This window comes from Oncorhynchus gorbuscha, linkage group LG22 (assembly GCF_021184085.1).
Source record: "Oncorhynchus gorbuscha isolate QuinsamMale2020 ecotype Even-year linkage group LG22, OgorEven_v1.0, whole genome shotgun sequence".
NCBI classification, from domain to species: domain Eukaryota; kingdom Metazoa; phylum Chordata; class Actinopteri; order Salmoniformes; family Salmonidae; genus Oncorhynchus; species Oncorhynchus gorbuscha.
Genome location: NC_060194.1, coordinates 10178264 through 10201976, shown reverse-complemented (window position 1 = coordinate 10201976; position 23713 = coordinate 10178264). Strand labels below are relative to the sequence as shown.

Below are 23713 nucleotides of genomic sequence, written 5' to 3'. Positions count from 1 at the left end.
TAGAGGCATCCAACCATATTGCTGTTACCAGTTTGGGGTGGCTTTGGACTCTTGCTGCCTCTGTCTGACTTCCCCAATAGGCCAAGTGTGCTTGTTTGTTGTAATGACCTAATGATGTATATCTTCAAATGTTTAAAAAAGTAATGTTGCGCTCATGGGAACGTCATTCCTTGAGCACCAGCCTACAGATATCTTGAAATCAAGTGCAATTTGCACATGAAAATGTCATTGGATATCTCAACAATCATCAACGGCCATCTTCAAACCCAGACCCAGACCCATCTATTTCCACAATACACACACAGAAACAAACAATTGGAGGGGTGGTCAATTGAAATAGGGTTTACGATCTGGCACTACCACACACAACAGAAAGAAAATACTTGCACCACACCACAGTAAGTTGTATGAGAAATGTTATATATTTTTATTCAATTATGAGCCGTTCTCCTCTCTGATTAATGGAATGAATGAGAATCGGTAGGTTATTTACATGTTTCCAGACAGTCCCCCCCAAAAGTGGAGGTGGTGAGGTGATGGAAGAAGCAGTTTTGTAGTGTAGAAAAAGCTGTTATCTTGAAGGCGAGGATGGGGGGAGGCCTTGCTGAGGGACACAAGCCTTGTGTAGAGCCCTCCGTTGAACGAAGTCTAAAAAAAAAGTCCAATGGGTCAAGTCTGGGCTTTCAGTTCCCATATCTACTATAGAACCGGCATCATTGCATTCTGGAAAAAAAACACTCAAGAATAGCCAGTACATTCCTCACGTGAAGCTGTGTTGTTTTAAAGTCAGGGCCTTTAAACATTTGGCAGGTGTAATAAACAAATATGTTATTTAATATGTTTGCTATATTACTTCTAGTCATCTGTAGTTTTATGGGTTACATCATTTTTTTCAAAATCTTGTAGGCTTTCATATGATATAAAGACAACTAGTCGGTTACTATAATAGGACACAGGAGGATACTAGCTGCCATAGTGGCCCTTTCTGAGACTGCTCTCTAATCTAAAACATGCGTTTTACCTGGGCAGGGGAAGAGGTCTCTATAGTCCTTGTACAGTACAGACTAACTGCTCCGGAGTGAAGTTTCCCCCAAGTGCAGAACGAGGATCGGCTTCCCCTCCATCAATCCTAACCTTAACCATTGGGGAGAAAATGCTAAACTGACCCAAGGTCAGCGTCTAGGGGCAACTTCACCTTACACCTCAAACTTGAAACAGGGATAATGTTTCACAATAGTGACACCCTGTTCATAATTTCACAGTTTAATCAATAATTGAGGTATTAGTTGTGGGGGAAAAGAGCATACCCATAGGTTCTTTAGAACCATAATAAGGGAGCACTGTATTAGAATAATCGTTTTTCTGATGTAGACTAATTAATTTCTTTAAAAAAAACATTTTTACAGGAGGTGGTGGTAAAAGAAAACAAAAATATATATATTTATATTTAAATATCTTTTATACTTTTTTATTTATATATGATTAAAAATGCAATCAAAATAATTCAAATAGTATTAGTGTTTTAAGTAAAGTTCAATATAGTTTATTATAACAAAATAGGCAGTTTACGGAGGGTTAAATATATGTTAAAATCTCATTGTACAATAAAGTTGTTACATTTTTGCGGACAAACCTAACGACACCTAAAAATGGCAGTCCCTTACTTTTGCATCTGTAAACGCACTCTCAAAAACAATTCAAAGGATCAAAGATGGTCATTTAAACAGCAAGACACAGCTTAAAAACTCTCCATAATTCTTACACTGATCTGATCTCAAACTCAAGTTCTAGAGGGTTTTAGTAGGAGCAATATCACATTTTGCTCATGAAAATGTCAATATTATTCCAAGAATCAAACACACATGTAGGATGCAAACGAGAATTACAACCATACAAACAGTAATGCTGTTTGCGTCACACAGTTCTAGTTAAGAGCGGAGGTCAGCGTTAAAACCCTTTGAATGGACACACTACACCCTCCAGGACTTGAGTTGAAGAACCCTGTTCAATCAAGTGCCGCACAAGAAACATCTGTGTGCCGCTCAAAGACACAAAATTCAATGGCTTTCTAACATGGATACACTGGTAAGGAGCGGGGGGGGTAAGTGAATACAACTGTGTTAAAAAAAAGACTACTATGATAAATATGTTGAAGGATGACGGTTTGGGGGGTAAAAGAAAGTGGAAAAAAGGTACTAAAAAGACATGCTGTTAAAGCTATCACGTGCAACGTTTTGCTTTATGTTTCCCCTACTTATAACCTAATGCCTTAACTTCCGTTGTCTTCGGACGAAAAAAAACTAGACTTAAATAGGAGGTACTATTAAGCCGTGAGCCACTAAAAAGTTATTTCACTTTCCTTTTTTCTTAGAAAGTCACCTCCTTTAAACATTAAGGAACTGTACCGTTTGAGAACAACATCATCTGCCCCTCTGTGCTTTGCTCTGCTGGTCTGGCTATTCGTTGTCAACATCACTGGCCGTCACTGTCACTTCTCGGTCCCAGCAGAACAGGGCATAAATCATAAATAAAAAGGAGAGGAGGACGACAGGGGAGTAGAAAGTGTTGTGACCTCTTCATAATTTCTCCTTGGATAGCACCCATATGAACAGGCCAGACTGTTCCTCTATGGTCTGCTTGACTTGCTCGTAGATCTCCTCCAAGGTGTCTCCTTGAACAATGGCTGAAAAAGACACAAAAAAGCTTAGTGGCTGGTTAAGCGTAGCTTCTCATCCAATAGCCTTTACATGCATCTACTTGCAATGCTGTGTCTACTCTGTTGTTTCCATTGTAATTTATTTGCTGTGAAGCCCCTTAAGATTTTCCTGTGTTAAAAAAGGGTGATATACACATAGAAATAAAGTAAACAATTAAATGTTAAACTAACCTTCCCATGTCATGCCAAGGACACAAAGAAAGGGGTTAGTTTGTCACCTGTAAAATGCTCAGCGAACTCCTGCTCCAGCTTGGTGGCTCTGTCAAAGGTCTTCCTGCTCTGCTCCTCCGTCAGCCTCTTATTCATCTCCCTGATAGAAAGGGAGAGAACAGCACAGTGAAAACCCTGTACACAACAGTGTGTCTAGATCCAGGTAGTAATTCCGGCAAGAACAACTAGCAGTCCAAAACAAATGTAGAAAGACACACAGATACCAGACCTAAAATTCTTTCTTATTTAAAAAAATGTATTTGCAGATTGCATGACAGGCTTTTGTGCCAGTTAAGCTCCAAACCGACAGAGCTAGTAGCAGCAACCATCAAGTCTGCAAAACTAAGCTGACAGTTGTACCAGGTGGATAAGCATCTACATCTGACAGAGAATCAGCTACCACTCACATGATGTTCTCCATAGACTTGGGTTTGATGAAAACAGAGATGGGATGGAGCTGGGCCAGCTGCAGCCTCTTGATGGCGTTGCCCGACACATCCAGGATGCAGTGTTTGCCCTTAGGGAGGGGAACAGAGAAATCTGGTGGGTGCAGTGTTGTCACGATACAGAAACACAAACCAGACTGAACTCTATGATATGCTTTATGTAAAATATTGTTTGCTGTGCCGGAGTCAGGAGTAGTTGCCCAAGCTTCCGAATCTGGACCACATATGCACCTTGGTGATGGGGGTTCGAGCCCCGTCTTGGCCACCTTCTGTCTATGTCCCTACTATCGGTCTCCCTCTACTGTCACAATTTTTTATTATGTGCTGTAGCTTGGAAAATAAAGACATGACTTTGGGTGACAACATAAGGCATAACTCCTATTAACTGGAGCATGATTTCACAGAGCCCTGAATGAGCACCTTTGCTTGGTGAAGGAACCTAAAGTTAAACAATGGCGACCCCTTTTAGCTACATGTACACTAGCCGTCAAAAATTTTAGAACACTTACTCATTCAAGGGTTTTACTTCATTTTTACTATTTTCTATAGTGAAGAATAATAGTAAAGACATAAAAACTATGAAATAACACACATGGGAACATGTAGTAACCAAAAATCCAAATAACAAAACCAAATATATTTTATATTCTTGAAATAGCCACCCTTTGCCTTGACGACAGCTTTGCACACTCTTGGTATTCTCTCAACCAGCTTCACCTTGAATGCTTTTCCAACAGTCTTGAAGGAGTTCCCACATATGCTGAGCACTTGGTTGTTGCGTTTCCATCACTCTGCAGTCTGACTCATCCCAAAACATCTCAATTTGGTTGAGGGATTGTGAGGGCCAGGTCATCTGATGCAGCACTCTATCACTCTCCTTCTTGGTAAAATAGCCCTTACACCGCCTGGAGGTGTACTGGGTCCTTGTCCTGTTGAAAAAATAGATAGTCCCCACTAACCCCAATCCAGATGGGATGGCGTATCGCTGCAGAATGCTGTGGTAGCCATGCAGGTTAAGTGTGCCTTGAATTCTAAATAAATGTCACCAGCAAAGCACCCACACACCATAACACCACATAAGGAGATCATCCGTTCACCCACACCGCGTCTCACAAACATACGGCGGTTGGAACCAAAGATCTCCAATTTGGCTCCACACCAAAGGACATATTTCCACCAGTCTAATGTCCATTGCTCGTGTTTCTTGGACCAAGCAAGTCTCTTCTTTTTATTGGTGTCCTTCAGTAGTGGTTTCTTTGCAACAATTCAACCATGAAGGCCTGATTCACACAGTCTCCTCTGAACAGCGGACGTTGAGCCAGTTTCATCATAGCACTTGATGGTTTTTGCGACTGCACTTGAAGAAGCTTTCACAGTTCTTGAAATGTTCTGTATTGACTGACCTTCATGTCTTAAAGTAATGGACTGTCGTTTCTCTTTGCTTATTTGAGCTGTTCATGCCATAATATGGACTTTTACCAAATAGGGCTATCTTCTGTATTATCCCTCCCCCATCTTGTCACAACACAATCAATTGGCTCAAACGCATTAAGGAAAAAAATTCCACAATTTCACTTAAGAATGCACACCTGTTAATTTAAATGATTTCCAGGTGAAGCTTGGCCATGAAGCTAGTGAAGCTAGTTTTGAGAACGCCAAGAGTGTGCAAAGCTGTTTGGTTCCAACCGCTGTGTCTTTATGAGACGCGGTGTGGGTGAACGGATGATCTCCGCATGCTTATTTCCCACCGTGCTGGTGACACACTATGATTTATTTAGAATTCAAGGCACACTTAACCAGCATGGCTACCACAGCATTCTGCAGACAATAAACCAGCCCATCTGGTTTGGGCTTGGTGGGACTATCATTTGTTTTTCAACAGGACAATGACCCAACACACCTCCAGGCTGTGTAAGGGCTATTTTACCAAGAAGGAGAGTGATGGAGTGCTGCATCAGATGACCTGGCCCCCACAATCTCCCAACCTCAACCAAATTGAGATGTTTTGGGATGAGTCAGACTGCAGAGTGATGGAAACGCAGCCAACAAGTGCTCATCATATGTGGGAACTCCAAGACTGTTGGAAAAGCATTCCAGGTGAAGCTGGTTGAGAGAATGCCAACAGTGTGCAGAGCTGTCATCAAGGGAAAGGGTGGCTATTTGAAGAATCTGTTTAACTTTTGTGTTTACTACACGATTCCATATGTGCTATTTCATAGTTTTGATGTCTTCATTATTATTATATGTAGAAAATAGTAAAAATAAAGAAAAACCCTTGAATGAGTAGGTTTTCTAAAACTTTTACCGCTAGTGTATCTATGCATATTCCTAAAAATCTAAGGGCATATTTATCTACTGGAAATTACTGGGCATCTTACAGACTGTTGCTTTTAAGGCTGAACACAAGCCTGTTACATCCAGGGTGGGGAATGCCTTGGTTGAAAGTACATCAATACAACCAGAAACGGCTGTTTTTTAACCAGTTTTTCCTGCTGTGGTGGGACTGCAGACAGTGAAGTTCCGTTAAGGATGGCCTTCTATTCGGTTCACATACCTTCTCTGACACCTCACGTACCGACTGTACACTGGTCCCGTACAGGTGGTTGTTGTACTGGCCCGCCTCGATAAACTTGTGGTCCTGGATGTCCTTCTCCATCTGCTCCCTGGACACCACAAAGTGGTAGTCCCTGGTGTCAAACTCATAGTCCCGCTTAGGTCTGGTTGTGTCTGGGGGGAAAGGAAAGGACCAGTGTTCGATGTATGGCGGAAACTCCCTCTTTCCCATCTTTACATTAATCAAATGTTTTTAAATGTGTGGGGAAGAGTGCAAAAGTCCCAAATTGCACTCTATATTGCACTGCTTTTGAACAGAGTATAAAAGAGTGCTATTTGGGATGCATATTTTGTGAGAATTAGTGAGAAGAGATCAACTCAGACTGTGTTGACTGCTTTATTCAGACTGTGTGACCAAATGGTTGGCCTGCAAGTAGAAACATTTCCTATTTTCACCATGAACAATGCATAAAGAGAAAATTACCATTGTAATGAATGGTGCATATTTTCTCAGCCAACAACTTGTGTTTGAGGAACTAAATAAACTGTAAAAGCACTGTCTTTTACCAGGGCAAACACGTAAGACAAGTAACTCACGGGGTACACAGGACCCAAATTTGTCGGGGAACTCCGATATCAGGTCGTCATTTACCCGATCCTTCATGGGACCGAGAATAATCACTGGACGGGTGTAGTTCACTGATGGGAGAACAAAAAGCCAACCGCTAAGATTGTGTTTGAAAAATCCAAACAGAGTCCAGCAATTCGGAAAAACATCACACTTCACAAAATTGTGTTTTTACACACCAACGCCTCCTGAAGCTTTACACATTGAAATCAAATGTAATTTAAATGTTAACAAGGCACCAAAGGAATTTGACTGTGATGGAGAAAAAGAAGCTCACCTTCCTGTTGACTGACTGGCTCGTACGACAGCACGTACTCCTCTTGACCACCTGAGAACAACGAGTGACCACAGAAGAACCATGCTTTCCATCATACAAGAATACAGAAAATAATTCCACTTTGATACTTTTCTGTATATATCTATATTGTTTGTTTTATGCTATGCAAGTGACGTAGTAGGTGGCCAATTTTGGCCTTCTCACTGAAACAGGAATGGAAGAGCTATTACCATTCAAACTAATTTTACGTCGAACATGTATCCCAACTTCATTAACTACTTGGGCCCTACAGCCCACGTTGGTTTGCCAATCTCAGAACTCAGAGAGCTTGCAAGCACAGCTTTTGAGGCATCAAAATTGAGCCGCGCGAAGAGCCCTGACATCTCAGTTTTCAATATTTAACAGGAGCACTCACTTCAGTTAGAGGGTGCGTTATCAGGGATATGAAAGTTGAGAGATGATGCACAACAACGGTCTCTACAACGAAATCACAATACCAACAACTATAAACAATATCGCAAGCGAAATGACTACCACTACAATCGACCTGATCGCTACATTCCTACACCCAACCCACACAAAGTAACAGGTAACAAAGGGTTCAATGATGATCAAACTGAAGACAAATGTTCCCTAAAAGTTCTGCTAAGTACAGACACGCAAACATTTTGAGAAAGAGGAAAAAGATCCGTCGCCATCACTAGGCTTGGATTTTCCGGAGAACAGCTCCACCAAAATTAACACCACTAGCGAGGATGTAAACTATCACTCAAAACCCTATCCAGGGCCCACTCGATCAAAAAACAAGCCCACGGGCTTTGACTTTAGACTCAGATACCAGTGTTGCGACGCACAAGGAAACATCGCAAAAGGCAATTCCACACAAACTCCGATAAGACTATCTGTTTTCACCATGAATACAAATAACGCATCACACCGTTGCGAACAATCACTCCACTTTGTGGGGAATATGACCACAAAACACATCTCTGAAAGTCGCTACCTGGAAACAGTCCTGGAGTACTGCTTAACCCATGATGCGCGAATTTATTCGGGCTCGACAATATCGCTTATCTCTCAAACATTATTTCATGATCTCAAAAGGGCTGTAACCCAAAAATGGAATGATGCGACACTAAACTCGCCTCTCACAATGAGACTCATGCTGAAACTACACTTCCAAATGTATCGCTTGTGTATGTACCAGCCTCGAAACTGAACCCCTGCTACTCGGAGCAGACTTGATGGATAATTTGGTTGCACTGATGGATTGGAAAAACAACCAATTGTGATCACAAGTAACCGTGCCGTCTCCACTGACCACATTGACTTCTAACTCTGGCTGCAACACAGTCATCCACAAAGAGTATCTGAAGACAGGACCCCTTGGGAAAAATACATTTCGATAACCTCTTGGTACAGAGTCTGACTCAAGCAGATATTATGATATCTTGTCAAATTCAATCAGCAAACCTGATATACTATTCTTTTCATTTCGAGGCAGTAGTCTCCGTTAATGAGCAACTTCCCTCCTTGGAGTCATGCGATACTGAAGCTGAGATTAACTTCTCTTGTCCTTCAAACACTTCCTCAAGCACTGCGGTCGTCTAAGGAAACAAAGCATCAACGTTCAGAGTGGACTCTGCTTCCGATGATACATTTTGCACTTTCAGGGGGATGGAAATCCCTTACAATGAACAGTGTCAGGTCCGCCAATGACCCAGTGACTCCAGCTGGTGAAACACTGTGCGATATCGGCGAAAGATATTCTCATCTCAGTTTGCAGGTACTGGAACGGTTGCCACACGTGGACGCTGTGGTGAATGGCAGGCCACGACAGCCACTGAGCGTTTTGAAGCACAAACATCAGGAGATTTGGTTTAAAAGTTACAGCCAATCTACTAACAACACGGGTGCTGACAACTTGTACAAAGGGTCCAACCTTTTCGTTTGTGCCTCAGACACCAACACCAACCGCTGGTGGGGGGAATACTGGAACAATATTTCTAACATAGAACGTGGGGAATGATCAGAGGCGACCTAATATAACACTGTCGGTTTGGTTGTTATTTTGTGATGTCATTCAAAATGTTAAAAAGGAAATACTCTAACTTAAAAAGTATACACGCTACATGTAAGACGTTGCCATCCTCTGAGTTGTGCATGCTACAGTGGTTCTTCCTTTAAAAGTTGCATCGTACTGCAGCACGGCATGCCTCAGAATTCTATGGCACGTTATTTAAGTGTTGTTGCCATCAACGCTAGTTAGTGCTAGTTTGACCACCAGAGGGCATCTTTGAGAAGCATTTGACTGTTTTAAATATTGGCTGTACTAGCAAATTTAAAACCTTTTTTTGTAAAAACATATGTATATGAAATTGATTTTAAGTAGCTTCATTAATTTGATTAATATTATAGTGTTTCTATTCCAAGAAAAACAAAATCCCCAGGGTTTCCGTTCGAAAAATATGGAGCTGTACAACATGACTCTTTAAATCTGCGTATTTCTCCAAAGCTCAGCTGTCCTGAGTCTGTACAGCACACCCTGTCAGTCCATTTAATTGGTACTACATGGTAATGTAAAAGTTTTTTTTGCGAGACAGTACGTAATATAGCAAGTAAAAAAAAAACCTTGGATCACACATCTGATTATTCATTATGAAAATTATTTATTTGATTTGTTTACATTCTTCGTTGTAACCACAATGTCACAAATAATTGAAAACACAACATGAGCAGATTAACTTGGTCAAAACATGTATATATTAAAGACTGAAAATACATCCATGAATTTACGAACAGATAGTCTAAACTGCGGCACAAATTGACTATCGATAGATCAGCAATATTTTGGAGACAATTTTGTTTTCAAATAACAGAAAGTGAGTGGTTGTAATCTGAATAAAGGGAAAAGGCCATTCTTGAACATGGGGTGAGAAAAATTGTATACTTCCACAAGTCTGGTTCCACCTTGGGAGCAATTTCCAAACGCCTGAGAATGTACCACGTTCATCTGTACAAACAATAGTACGCAAGTATAAACACCATGGGACCACGCAGCCGTCATACCGCTCAGGAAGGAGACGCGTTCTGTCACCTAGAGATGAACGTACTTTGGTGCGAAAAGTGTAAATCAATCGCAGAACAGCAAAAAGACCTTGTGAAGATGCTGCAGGATACAGATACAGGTACAACATACTACTATTATTCTGACATTTCACATTCTTAAAATAAAGTGGTGATTTTAACTGACCTAAGACAGGGAAGTTTTACTAGGATTAAATGTCAGGAATGGTGGAAAAACTGAGTTTAAATGTATTTGGCTAAGGTGTATGTAAACTTCAGATTTCAACCCTATTTGTTGTATTTGTTCTCTTTTCTGGTGGATTAAACTCAAATCGCAACCAACTTTCTATGGCTTGTTTAAAAAATATTTTGTTTTCAAACAACCGAAAGTGAGCAGTTGTAATCTGAAAATAAAGGTAAAACGGGCATTCTTGAACATGGGGTCAGACATTCTTAATAATTTGTAAATAAAGGCAGTTTGTTATTTAGAATAAGTTATTTCTGTTTTTAGAGGGAGAGGAACCAAAAGCCACCGTGCCTATTTTTTGAATATCTTCAGTCCACATGTCAAGTGAAATTCCCCCATTATATTTACCCAAGTTCTCTCTTAACTCCAGGGCCACTGACATTTTTTTGGTGTTGTTGCCTGATTCAGGACTCTAGTTCCAAAGAGAGACTCTCAGATTGAAAACACCTCCATTATTTACAAAAAGATAGTCAATTTGTGCCACAGTTTAGACTACCGATAGATCGGCGTTCTAACTCACCCGTGTGATAGTGTGGTGCAATGACAGAATACCACCATCTACCACTAACGGTCGTAGGCATAAGCTCGTAACTTTTAAAGGAAGAACCACAGTATATGAAAAATGATGTGTGTTTGTTGAGAGGGATGGGATTTTAGAAACTATAAGAGGAAATTGTTTCTATAACTGTGCACATTAAGTAGTCACCGCCCCTTGAGTGAGGTCAGAGAGCCTGCAAGTCTAACATAACCACCACTTTTGAATGAACTGTATAAAATGATGGGTTAAGAATTAACATAGACCAGAGAAACGTAGAGCTGCAGCTTACATTTAAAGTGGTTTGAACTCAATCTCAACACGAGGTTGAGACGATAAAGTCACCTCCCGGACAATCACTGGTACGGTTGATTAGCTGTCCTAATAAAGTACCTAAAAAAGCGAAGTGGGACCATTCTACTACACTATTCCGCTACTCTCATCACCCCACTGGAAACCTTCGACATGGATGGCTAGCCTTTCTTCAAATAAGCTTCTTCCAGGGCAACTGAATGTAGAATAAAGTCTAACTCTGTTAAGGACCACACGAAAAGTCACCGGATACTGGACGATTGCAGAGGAGAACAACAGCAGAAGATGGGTTGGAACCATTTCGGACAATCGGAGCCTTACAAGCATGTTGCGAAAAGTCCCAACACCCTTCCAAGGTGGCCTGGTTCAGAGAGAGACACGGTGAACCAAGGCATTTCCAAGTCCAAATCTGAATTATTTCTTACTCCAAGTGGGCGGCGGTTTGTGTGCAAAGTATAAGTGAGAGTAGTTTATTAATGTACCAATGTTAAGTGTCTCTGTCCCCCTCTCTCCATGTCTTTTGTAAAAAGCAGCCATATTGTTTTAAATCCGCTAGGGACCTGTTTTTAATGTATTAAGTGTGTATATTTATCCTGTGTTACCATTTAGTTAGCTTGTAAATAAATAACTAAACCAATTTGAGTAGTAATGAATGATAAATAGGCTCCGGTTTTTGCAGATGCAAGGTTACAACTGTTCAGAATGACACAAGGTTATGATTAATAAGTTGACTGTTTATTGATGTAATAGGTGAAGACCTTTAGAGTTTATTTTGGGAGTTGGTAACTTTAAAGAACCGCTCTCGTGGTGCCCCAGTTCCTAATGAGTTAATTGTTACATGATTAATTTAAATCGGGTAACATTTAAACATATGTTAGATAAATAACAACCTTCAGATGAATGAAAGTTAAGTCATGACACCGCCAAGCCACACTGCTTCTTGACACACAGCACACACTCTAGAGGCCTCAGTCTCTACTTTTATCCAATGTAAAAAACACTATTTCAAGTTTTGCTACATAAGACTGAATCGAGGCAGTGGTCACATAGCCGTACAGGAGGCTTATTCATACATTGTTAGTTCAACTGTCAGAGCCCGAGGGAGCACCGGTGTGCACTCGTAGGCCTGCAGCTACAGCCACACCACAAAGGTTTATAAACTTTACAAGGGTAATATCAAAAGTAAGTCAAGCTGCTGTTTATATGGAAAATATGAAAAGGCTATTACAGTTGAAGTCGGAAGTTTACATACACCTTAGCCAAATACATTTAAACTCAGTTTTTCACAATTCCTGACATTTAATCTAAGAAAATATTTCCTGTTTTATGTCAGTTAGGATCACCACTTTATTTAAAGACTGTGAAATATCAGATAAATAGTAGAGAGAATGAATTATTTCAGCTTCTATATCTTTCATCACATTCTCAGTGGGTCAGACATTTTCATACACTCAATTAGTATTTGGTAGCATTGCCTTTAAAATGTTTAACTTGAGTCAAACGTTTCAGGGAGACTTCCACAAGCGTCCCACAATAAGTTGGGTGAATTTTGGCCCATTCCTCCTGACAGAGCTGGTGTAACTGAGTCAGGATGTAGGCCTCCTTGCTTACACACTTTTTCAGTTCTGCCTACAAATTGTCTATGGGATTGAGGTCAGGGGCTTTGTGATGGCCACTCCAATACCTTGACTTCGTTGTCCTTAAGCCATTTTGACAACTTTGGAAGTATGCTTGGGGTCATTGTCCATTTGGAACACCCATTTACGACCCAGCTTTAGCTTCCTGACTGATGTCTTGAGATGTTGCTTCAATATATCCACATAATTTTCCATCCTCATGATGCCATCTATTCGGTGAAGTGCACCACTTTTTTAATTTTTTTTACATTTTATTTCACCTTTATTTAACCGGGTAGGCTAGTTGAGAACAAGTTCTCATTTGCAACTGCGACCTGGCCAAAATAAAGCATAACAGTGTGAACAGACAACACAGAGTTACACATGGAGTAAACAATTAACAAGTCAATAACACAGTAGGAAAAAAATAAAAAAATAAAAAATAAATGGGCAGTCTATATACAATGTGTGCAAAAGGCATGAGGAGGTAAGCGAATAATACAATTTTGCAGATTAACACTGGAGTGATAAATGATCAGATGGTCATGTACAGGTAGAGATATTGGTGTGCAAAAGAGCAGAAAAGTAAATAAATAAAAAAACAGTATAAAAACAGTATGGGGATGAGGTAGGTGAAAATGGGTGGGCTATTTACCAATAGACTATGTACAACTGCAGCGATCGGTTAGCTGCTCGGATAGCTGATGTTTGAAGTTGGTGAGGGAGATAAAAGTCTCCAACTTCAGCGATTTTTGCAGTTCGTTCCAGTCACAGGCAGCAGAGTACTGGAACGAAAGGCGGCCAAATGAGGTGTTGGCTTTAGGGATGATCAGTGAGATACATCTGCTGGAGCGCGTGCTACGGATGGGTGTTGCCATCGTGACCAGTGAGCTGAGATAAGGCGGGGCTTTACCTAGCATGGACTTGTAGATGACCTGGAGCCAGTGGGTCTGGCGACGAATATGTAGTGAGGGCCAGCCGACTAGAGCATACAAGTCGCAGTGGTGGGTGGTATAAGGTGCTTTAGTGACAAAACGGATGGCACTGTGATAGACTGCATCCAGTTTGCTGAGTAGAGTGTTGGAAACCATTTTGTAGATGACATCGCCGAAGTCGAGGATCGGTAGGATAGTCAGTTTTACTAGGGTAAGCTTGGCGGCATGAGTGAAGGAGGCTTTGTTGCGGAATAGAAAGCAGACTCTTGATTTGATTTTCGATTGGAGATGTTTGATGTGAGTCTGGAAGGAGAGTTTGCAGTCTAGCCAGACACCTAGGTACTTATAGGTGTCCACATATTCAAGGTCGGAACCATCCAGGGTGGTGATGCTAGTCGGGCATGCGGGTGCAGGCAGCGATCGGTTGAAAAGCATGCATTTGGTTTTACTCGCGTTTAAGAGCAGTTGGAGGCCACGGAAGGAGTGCTGTATGGCATTGAAGCTCGTTTGGAGGTTAGATAGCAGAGTGTCCAATGACGGGCCAAAAGTATATAGAATGGTGTCGTCTGCGTAGAGGTGGATCAGGGAATCGCCCGCAGCAAGAGCAACATCATTGATATATACAGAGAAAAGAGTCGGCCTGAGAATTGAACCCTGTGGCACCCCCACAGAGACTGCCAGAGGACTGGACAGCATGCCCTCCGATTTGACACACTGAACTCTGTCTGCAAAGTAATTGGTGAACCAGGCAAGGCAGTCATCCGAAAAACCGAGGCTATTGAGTCTGCCGATAAGAATATGGTGATTGACAGAGTCGAAAGCCTTGGCGAGGTCGATGAAGACGCCTGCACAGTACTGTCTTTTATCAATGGCGGTTATGATATCGTTTAGTACCTTGAGTGTAGCTGAGGTGCACCCGTGACCGGCTCGGAAACCAGATTGCACAGCGGAGAAGGTACGGTGGGATTCGAGATGGTCAGTGACCTGTTTGTTGACTTGGCTTTCGAAGACCTTAGATAGACAGGGCAGGATGGATATAGGTCTATAACAGTTTGGGTCCAGGGTGTCTCCCCCTTTGAAGAGGGGGATGACTGCGGCAGCTTTCCAATCCTTGGGGATCTCAGACGATATGAAAGAGAGGTTGAACAGGCTGGTAATAGGGGTTGCGACAATGGCGGCAGATAGTTTCAGAAATAGAGGGTCCAGATTGTCAAGCCCAGCTGATTTGTACGGGTCCAGGTTTTGCAGCTCTTTCAGAACATCTGCTATCTGGATTTGGGTAAAGGAGAACCTGGAGAGGCTTGGGCGAGGAGCTGCGGGGGGGGCAGAGCTGTTGGCCGAGGTTGGAGTAGCCAGGCGGAAGGCATAGCCAGCCGTTGAGAAGTGCATATTGAAGTTTTCGATAATCATGGATTTATCGGTGGAGACCGTGTTACCTAGCCTCAGTGCAGTGGGCAGCTGGGAGGAGGTGCTCATGTTCTCCATGGACTTCACAGTGTCCCAGAACTTTTTGGAGTTGGAGCTACAGGATGCAAACTTCTGCCTGAAGAAGCTGGCCTTAGCTTTCCTGACTGACTGCGTGTATTGGTTCCTGACTTCCCTGAACAGTTGCATATCACGGGGGCTATTCGATGCTATTGCAGTCCGCCACAGGATGTTTTTGTACTGGTCGAGGGCAGTCAGGTCTGGAGTGAACCAAGGGCTGTATCTGTTCTTGGTTCTGCATTTTTTGAACGGAGCATGCTTATCTAAAATGGTGAGGAAGTTACTTTTAAAGAATGACCAGGCATCCTCAACTGACGGGATGAGGTCAATGTCCTTCCAGGATACCCGGGCCAGGTCGATTAGAAAGGCCTGCTCACAGAAGTGTTTTAGGGAGCGTTTGACAGTGATGAGGGGTAGGGGTGGTAATTTGACTGCGGCTCCGTGGCGGATACAGGCAATGAGGCAGTGGTCGCTGAGATCCTGGTTGAAGACAGCGGAGGTGTATTTGGAGGGCCAGTTGGTCAGGATGACGTCTATGAGGGTGCCCTTGTTTACAGAGTTAGGGTTGTACCTGGTGGGTTCCTTGATGATTTGAGTGAGATTGAGGGCATCTAGCTTAGATTTTAGGACTGCCGGGGTGTTAAGCATATCCCAGTTTAGGTCACCTAACAGAACAAACTCTGAAGCTAGATGGGGGGCGATCAATTCACAAATGGTGTCCAGGGCACAGCTGGGAGCTGAGGGTGGTCGGTAGCAGGCGGCAACAGTGAGAGACTTATTTCTGGAGAGAGTAATTTTCAAAATTAGTAGTTCAAACTGTTTGGGTATGGACCTGGAAAGTATGACATTACTTTGCAGGCTATCTCTGCAGTAGACTGCGACTCCGCCCCCTTTGGCAGTTCTATCTTGACGGAAGATGTTATAGTTGGGTATGGAAGTCTCTGAATTTTTGGTGGCCTTCCTGAGCCAGGATTCAGACACGGCAAGGACATCAGGGTTAGCAGAGTGTGCTAAAGCAGTGAGTAAAACAAATTTAGGGAGGAGGCTTCTGATGTTGACATGCATAAAACCAAGGCTTTTTCGATCACAGAAGTCAACAAATGAGGGTACCTGGGGACATGCAGGACCTGGGTTTACCTCCACATCACCCGCGGAACAGAGGAGGAGTAGTATGAGGGTGCGGCTAAAGGCTATCAAAACTGGTCGCCTAGAGCGTTGGGGGCAGAGGATAAGAGGAGCAGGTTTCTGGGCATGGTAGAATATATTCAGGGCATAATGCGCAGACAGGGGTATGGTGGGGTGCGGGTACAGCGGAGGTAAGCCCAGACACTGGGTGATGATGAGAGAGTTTGCATCTCTGGACATGCTGGTTGTAATGGGTGAGGTCACCGCATGTGTGGGAGGTGGGACAAAGGAGGTAACAGGGTTTGCAGAGTGGATCTAGGGGCTCCATTGTCAACTAAACCAATGATAACTAACCTGAACAACAGTATACAAGGCATTTTGACATTTGAGAGAGACATACAGCGAGGCATACAGTAATCACAGGTGTTGAATTGGGAAAGCTGGCTAAAAACAGTAGGCGAGGCTAATCAGCTAGCACAACAAACAGCAGGTAAAATGGCGTTGACTAGGCAACTGGGCCGACAGATAAAACAAACAAGCAGAAAGGAGTACCGTGATTAATGGACAGTCCAGTGTGCGTCAGCTATCAGTGTCCAGGGGGAAGCGGTGGATGGGCAAGGAAGCTGGACTGGCGAGTGTTATCCAGGTTTAAAAAGAAACTAACAATGACTAGATAGCTTGTAGCTAGTTAGCGTCTGGAGGTTCTTGAGTGAGTCATAAAAATAAAATTAAAATTAAAAGTAATAGCGATTCCGTATCACAGTGGGTGAGGCAGGTTTCCGGAAGGTATAAACAAAATCAAAATCAAAAAGAGAGAAAGTAAATGGGTTCAGAGAGTGCTTGGGACGCAGTGATTCAGACCGTTAGCAGGCCTGTGCTATCAAGCTAACAGTTCGTAGGCCCGGGCTAGACAAGCTAGCCGTTAGCAGGCCGAATTAGCAAGCAGGGAGATAGCGAGGGCTAGAGAGTTAACCTTTGGGGGACGTCACGATGGGGTGAGTCTGTTTATTCCTCTTCATGCGGTGACATCGACAGACCGGTCGTGGGCCCGGGTAATTGTAGCCCAGGAGTATGCTACAGGTGCTCTAGTACGCTAGGTGAGCTGGAGACACAGCGTTTCAGAAAGCTTGCGGGCCTTGGCCAGCAGATGGATCTTTGGCGATGTCGCAACGGAAAAGCCTGTTGAAATCACCTCGGACGATTATGTCGGCCGACCAGTCGTGATGGATCGGCGGGGCTCCGTGTCGGCAGTAAAGGGTCCAGGCCAATTGGCAAGAGAGGTAATGTTGGACCTCTTCGGCTAGTCGGGAGATGGGCTTAGCTCGAGGCTAGCTCAAGGCTAACTGGTGCTCGCTTTGGGGCAGAGACGTTAGCCAGGAGCAGCCACACGGATTGCAGCTAGCTAGTTGCGATGATCCGGTGTAAAGGTTCAGAGCTTGCGGTAGGAATCCGGAGATGTGGTAGAGAAAAAGCAGTCTGATATGCTCTGGGTTGATGTCGCGCTGGTGTCCTAGTTAGCTTTGAAGACCGCTAGCAGTGGCTAACTGAGTACTAGCTAGTAGCTAGTTAGCTGGCTAGCTTCTGATGAGGGTTCCGGTTCTAAAGAAAAAGCAGATCCGTACCACATTTTGGGTGATGCGGGTTGCAGGAGAGTATATTCAGCCTATAGTTGGAAAGTGAGATTAAAATATGTACGAAATATATACAGAAAAAAAAAACGAGGAAAACTATATTTACACCAGACAGGACGGGACAAGACAAAACACACGTCTGACTGCTACGCCATCTTGGAACACAGCTTCCCTCCTGCAGCAAAGCACCCCCCCACAACATGATGCTAATACCCCCGTGCTTCATGGTTGGGATGGAGTTCTTCGGTTTGCAAGCCTCCCCCCTTTTCCTCCAAACATAACGATGGTCATTATGGCCAAACAGTTCCATTTTTGTTTCATCAGACAAGAGGATATTTCTCCAAAAAGTACAATCTTTGTCCCCATATGCAGACCGTAGCCTGGCTTTTTTTATGCCGTTTTGGAGCAGTGGCTTCTTCCTTGCTGAGCGGCCATTCAGGTTATGTCGATATAGGACTCGTTTTACTGTGGATATAGATACTTTTGCACCTATTTCCTCCAGCATCTTCACAAGGTCCTTTGCTGTTGTTCTGGGATTAATTTGCACTTTTCCCACCAAAGTACGTTCATCTCTAGGAGACAGAACGCGTCTCCTTCCTGAGCGGTATGACGGCTGTGTGGTCCCATGGTGTTTATACCCATGTACTATTCTTTGAACATAGTACCTTCAGGCGTTTGGAAATTGCTCCCAAGGATGAACCCGACTTGTGGAGTCCTACAATTTATTTTCCTGAGGTCTTGGCTGATTTCTTTGGATTTTCCCATGATGTCAAGCAAAGAGGCACTGAGTTTGGAGGTAGGCCTTGAAATACATCCACAGGTACACCTCCAATTGACTCAAATGATGTCAATTAGCCTATCAGAAGCTTCTAAAGCCATGACATACTTTTCTGATATTTTCCAAGTTGTTTAAAGGCATGGTCAACTTAGTGTATGTAAACTTCTGACCCACTGGAATTGTGATACAGTGAATGATAAGTGAAATAATCTGTCTGTAAACAATTGTTGGAAGATAGAAGGTAGATGGTAGATGTCCTAAACGATTTACCAAAACTATAGTTTGTTAACAAGAAATTTGTGGAGTGGTTGATAAACAATTTTAATGACTCCAACCTAAGTTTATGTAAACTTCCGACTTCAACTGTATATTGCAGCGAACACTAGGATTAGCCTACAGTTGGAAATTAATTTAGCCAACGAAATTCTCAACAGAATGAAACAACACTTTTTGCATATTTAAAGAACTGATTTAGATTAGCATAAATAGGCCTACAATAATTGTAATAATATACAATAATATAATGATAAAACAAAGGATAAACATGGAGGGTAAATAATTAAAAGATAGAAAATTGCATCAAACCTGAATAGCGACCTGTCCACTAGAATATTAAAACGCGTCCCCATGGAGGCCATTCCCCTCCTTGGCCTCTTTTCACTATACTCTTTCTCCTCAAACTTTCGTTTTACTTCAGGCCAAGGATCCTCTCTTCTCGGCAACAGGTGCAAGAGGTGAGCGGCTGGAACCAGCTTCAGCTGGACCTGGCCAGCCTAAGCAATACGTTTTAAGTTGCAATTGGTTGACACAGATAACAAGCTTGCAAAGTATTTCATCACCTCACCAATTAAATCAACAGAGGACCGGTCCCGGGTCCAATCTTGGAATTTTGGGTCTTGTGGACCCGTGAAGACCTCTAATACACACATGCACACACAGCGACACGAGAGTACATGCAGCACCTGAGTACTTATTCCAATTCAACCCACATAAGCCCTCATTGTCATACGCTTAATCAGAGAGGGTTAACTGAGTTAGTAACTAAACAAGCAAAGCACAAGAGCATTAATAGTCCATTTTAGATATACAGTAGTACATTGGCATGTTGGTGAGGGACATGCTACAATTTCCTGGTCAGTTGTTTGAGGCTAACATTGGAGCCTTCTCCATGGGTGCATTCCAAATGGCACCCTATTCTCTATATAGTGCACTACTATTGACCAGATCACTATGCAGTGCCATTTGAAAGTACCTCAAAGTAAAAAACAAAGCATTAAAGGTGTTAGGATCCTTTGTTATGTGGACAAATCATCAGAACCAGCAATTCAATCACACAGCGTGGCCATCAGTAAAGCATTAGCTAGCTGGTCACTGGGCAACGGTCGCCTCGCACACGAACATATTTAACGTACTGATTTGGTAGCTCACATTAACACTGCCAGTGCAGTATTATACTGTGTTGTGGCGCAAGGCAGAGAAGCAGGCATTCATTAATTGGGCAGTGGAAAACTACTTGTAGACTTACGGTAACTACTTTCACTATCACTGGCATTGGAAGTGATGTGTTCTGGAATTAGAACAAAGCAGGAACGTATGGGTAAGTAGGCTAGAGTTGCAACATTTAGGAAACTTAAAAAATCTGGAAAAAGTCACAGCGAAGTAGCCACAATAGAGGCAATGATACAGTGATTGAAATGAGACGCTTTTTGGTACAAAATTCCTTATGGGTCACAACAATACAGAAGTAAGAGAAGCAGATAGGAGATGCTAGTGTAAAATGAGCTAGGTCGTGTCATTGTGATCAATTGACAACACTTTGAATGATTACAAAATAAATTACTTCACTTTTTAAGGTTACACACAATGGAAAATAAGATACTTAACTGTTAACCTGTACATACAAACACAAATATATCACTATTCTGGGGCACACGTACACACGCCTGTCCACATGTACACACAGAGCATGCTCATTCTCAGATTTTTATATTTTTTCAGACAATTGAGCTCTTGTATGGCTTTACAAATAGTATTTTGCAAGTCAACTAATCCAAGCCAGGTCTGCCCAGTTCAAGAGCATCCACACTGAGTGTTTCATGTAATGGGTATATTTCTAGTGGTATCAGTGTAGATGTTTTTATTAGAAAAATACATGTAGATGTTGTATGAGGGAAAAATACATGTACAGTGGGGAGAACAAGTATTTGATACACTGCCGATTTTGCAGGTTTTTCTACATACAAAGCATGTAAAGGTCTGTCAATTTTATCATAGGTACGCTTCAACTGTGAGAGACGGAATCTAAAATAAAAATTCAGAAAATCACATTGTAGGATTTTTAAGTAATTAATTGGCATTTTATTGCATGACATAAGTATTTGATACATCAGAAAAACATAACTTAATATTTGGTACAGAAACCTTTGTTTGCAATTACAGAGATCATATGTTTCCTGTAGTTCTTGACTAGGTTTGCACAAACTGCAGCAGGGATTTTGGCCCACTCCTCCATACAGTCCTTCTCCAGATCCTTCAGGTTTTCGGGGCTGTCGCTGGGCAATATGGACTTTCAGCTCCCGCTAAAGATGTTCTATTGGGTTCAGGTCTGGAGATTGGCTAGGCCACTCCAGGACCTTGAGATGCTTCTTATGGAGCCACTCCTTAGTTGCCCTGGCTGTGTGTTTCAATTCGTTGTCATGCTGGAAGACCCAGCCACGACCCATCTTCAATGCTCTTACTGAGGGAAGGAGGTTGTTGGCCAAGATCTCGCGATACATGGCCCCATCCATCGTCCCCTCAATACGGTGCAGTCGTCCTGTCCCCTTTGCAGAAAAGCATCCCCAAAGAATGATGTTTCCACCACCATGCTTCACGGTTGGGATGGTGTTCTTGGGGTTGTACTCATCCTTCTTCTTCCTCCAAACACGGCGAGAGGAGTTTAGACCAAAAAGCTCTATTTTTGTCTCATCAGACCACAAGACCTTCTCCCATTCCTCCTCTGAATCATTGGCAAACTTCAGACGGGCCTGAACATGCGCTGGCTTGAGCAGGGGGATCTTGCGTGCGCTGCATGATTTTAATCCATGCCGGCTTAGTGAGTTACTAATGGTTGCCTTTGAGACTGTGGTCCCAGCTCTCTTGAGGTCATTGACCAGGTCCTGCCTTGTAGTTCTGGGCTGATCCTTCACCTTCCTCATGATCATTGATGCCCCACGAGGTGAGATCTTGCATGGAGCCCCAGACAGAGGGTGATTGACCGTCATTTTGAACTTCGTCCATTTTCTAATAATTGCGCCAACAATTGTTGCCTTCTCACCAAGCTGCTTGCCTATTGTCCTGTAGCCCATCCCAGCCATGTGCAGGTCTACAATTCTATCCCTGATGTCCTTACACAGCTCTCTGGTCTTGGCCATTGTGGAGGAGGTTGGAGTCTGTTTAATTGAGTGTGTGGACAGGTGTCTTTTATAGAGGTAATGAGTTCAAACAGGTGCAGTTAATACAGGTAATGAGTGGAGGGCTTCTTAAAGAAAAACTAACTGTCTGTGAGAGCCGGAATTCTTACTGGTTGGTAGGTGATCAAATACTTATGTCATGCAATAAAATGCAAATTAATTACTTAAAAATCATACAATGTGATTTTCTGAATTTTTGTCTTAGATTCCGTCTCTCACAGTTGATGTGTACCTATGATAAAAAATACAGACCTCTACATTCTTTGTACATAAGAAAACCTGCAAAATAAGCAGTGTTTCAAATACTTGTTCTCCCCACTGTATATGTTGTATGAGAAAAATAGGCTCTGGATGGAAATGTGATCTGGATGGACTTACCTGGTTTAATGTAGAGTTTTGGCTTATTTCCAAAATGATGAAATTACAACATCCTAAAAAGTTAAAGTTTTAGCTCATCTTTAACTTTCCCCAGATTTTTTCATTTAAGTTTTGTAAATAAAATAAGCAAAAAAAAGAGTAAACTATCCCTTTAAAGTACAAACAAAGACACGAGACAGCTGTAAGCTTTCGGTCGGCTCAGTTATGGGATGGAAGATAGACTAGGGTTGAGATGAGCATGAAGCACTGCTGAGAAACCACTGGAGGAACAGTGTGGAGAATGAAACCGAGAAAGGGAGAGAGGGGACACTCAATGTTCAAATTATATTATATATGCTCAGGGGGCATATTTCACTTGATATCACTGATATAAGGTCAGGAGATGTGAGGAAATTATAAAGATTGTGAAGAGATAGAGTGCTGTGTATGGGTGGCGGTGGGTAGCCGGATAGGGGACTGGGGGGGGGACTTACTCTGGCTTTTGGATAGCATGTCGTCAGGGTTGTCCTGTGGAGCAGTCAGCAGAGAGCAAGCCAAACAAGGAAAGAACAACCACAAGGACAAAATGTTACTGGAGTCACAGAGAGAAAGAGACGAGTGGGTGAGGACTACCACCGGACACTGCTGTGGCAATGCAACAGGGTGGCCATCTTGGCTCAACAGGAGAGAAAACAGGCTGATACACAGACTTCATGTTGTTTGTGATAGGCTACATTGCAGCTCTGTCCAATATTATATAGGGAAATTGACTCTAAACCGGCACTTACGAGAAGGATGCTGGACTGGTTCGTATCCAAAGTTGGACTGGCCCATTTTTTACCCAGTGTTACATGGGTGAATTTTATGTTTCTCTTGTGGGCTGGGGTCATGGTTTGGCCCCTGTTGCCAACACTGCACCACTGTGTCCGGTGTGCCTTCACTGGCCTCTTCTCTCCTCCCGTGCCTGATCTCTACCATTGACAACCCAGAATGCCCGGGTGTAAACGGTCTCTTGATCTCGCTGTACTTACGGTCAACATCGTTTGTTTCCTGCTCGCTTGCATCCTTGTTGTAGAAAGGGAACTTTCGGGAAAATAGGTTCTTTTTACGCTTGTCATTGAGTGACTGCTGAGGAAGAAAGCGAAAGGAAGGGGGGGGGTGGGCAGAAGGTATGGAGAATGTCTAATGTCGGTATGGAGAAAATATAGAAGCCCCTCACCACCTGGTGCTTTGATTCTGTGGCTAGCCTTGTACAAGGTTAACATGAGAGCTAAAGGCTGATGTCTACTCTACTCTAACAATGGTGATTTAGCGTGGTTGGAATGAGAGCTACATTGACAATGT

The 23713-nt window shown here is 42.8% G+C and overlaps 1 protein-coding gene across 30 annotated transcripts in view; it reads right to left on the bottom strand.

Annotated features, from left to right (window-relative positions):
• Positions 1–402: 402 nt before the first annotated feature.
• Positions 403–23713, bottom strand: part of dlg1b (discs large MAGUK scaffold protein 1b) — a 250592-nt gene continuing 227281 nt past the window's right edge. For 15 of the 30 annotated variants that reach the window (XM_046321076.1, XM_046321075.1, XM_046321078.1 and 12 more), the window contains 8 exons: positions 23401–23497; positions 20086–20127; positions 6831–6881; positions 6523–6624; positions 5927–6099; positions 3334–3443; positions 2935–3026; positions 403–2683 (listed from right to left, as the gene is read on the bottom strand). In XM_046321076.1, coding sequence (XP_046177032.1) covers positions 2577–2683; positions 2935–3026; positions 3334–3443; positions 5927–6099; positions 6523–6624; positions 6831–6881; positions 20086–20127; positions 23401–23497 — 774 coding nt within the window. In that variant the 3' untranslated portion in view covers positions 403–2576. Of the gene's footprint in view, positions 2684–2934; positions 3027–3333; positions 3444–5926; positions 6100–6522; positions 6625–6830; positions 6882–20085; positions 20128–22863; positions 22898–23400; positions 23498–23713 lie in introns of all 30 variants that reach the window. The other 15 variants (XM_046321081.1, XM_046321082.1, XM_046321091.1 and 12 more) reach the window with 5 other exon arrangements.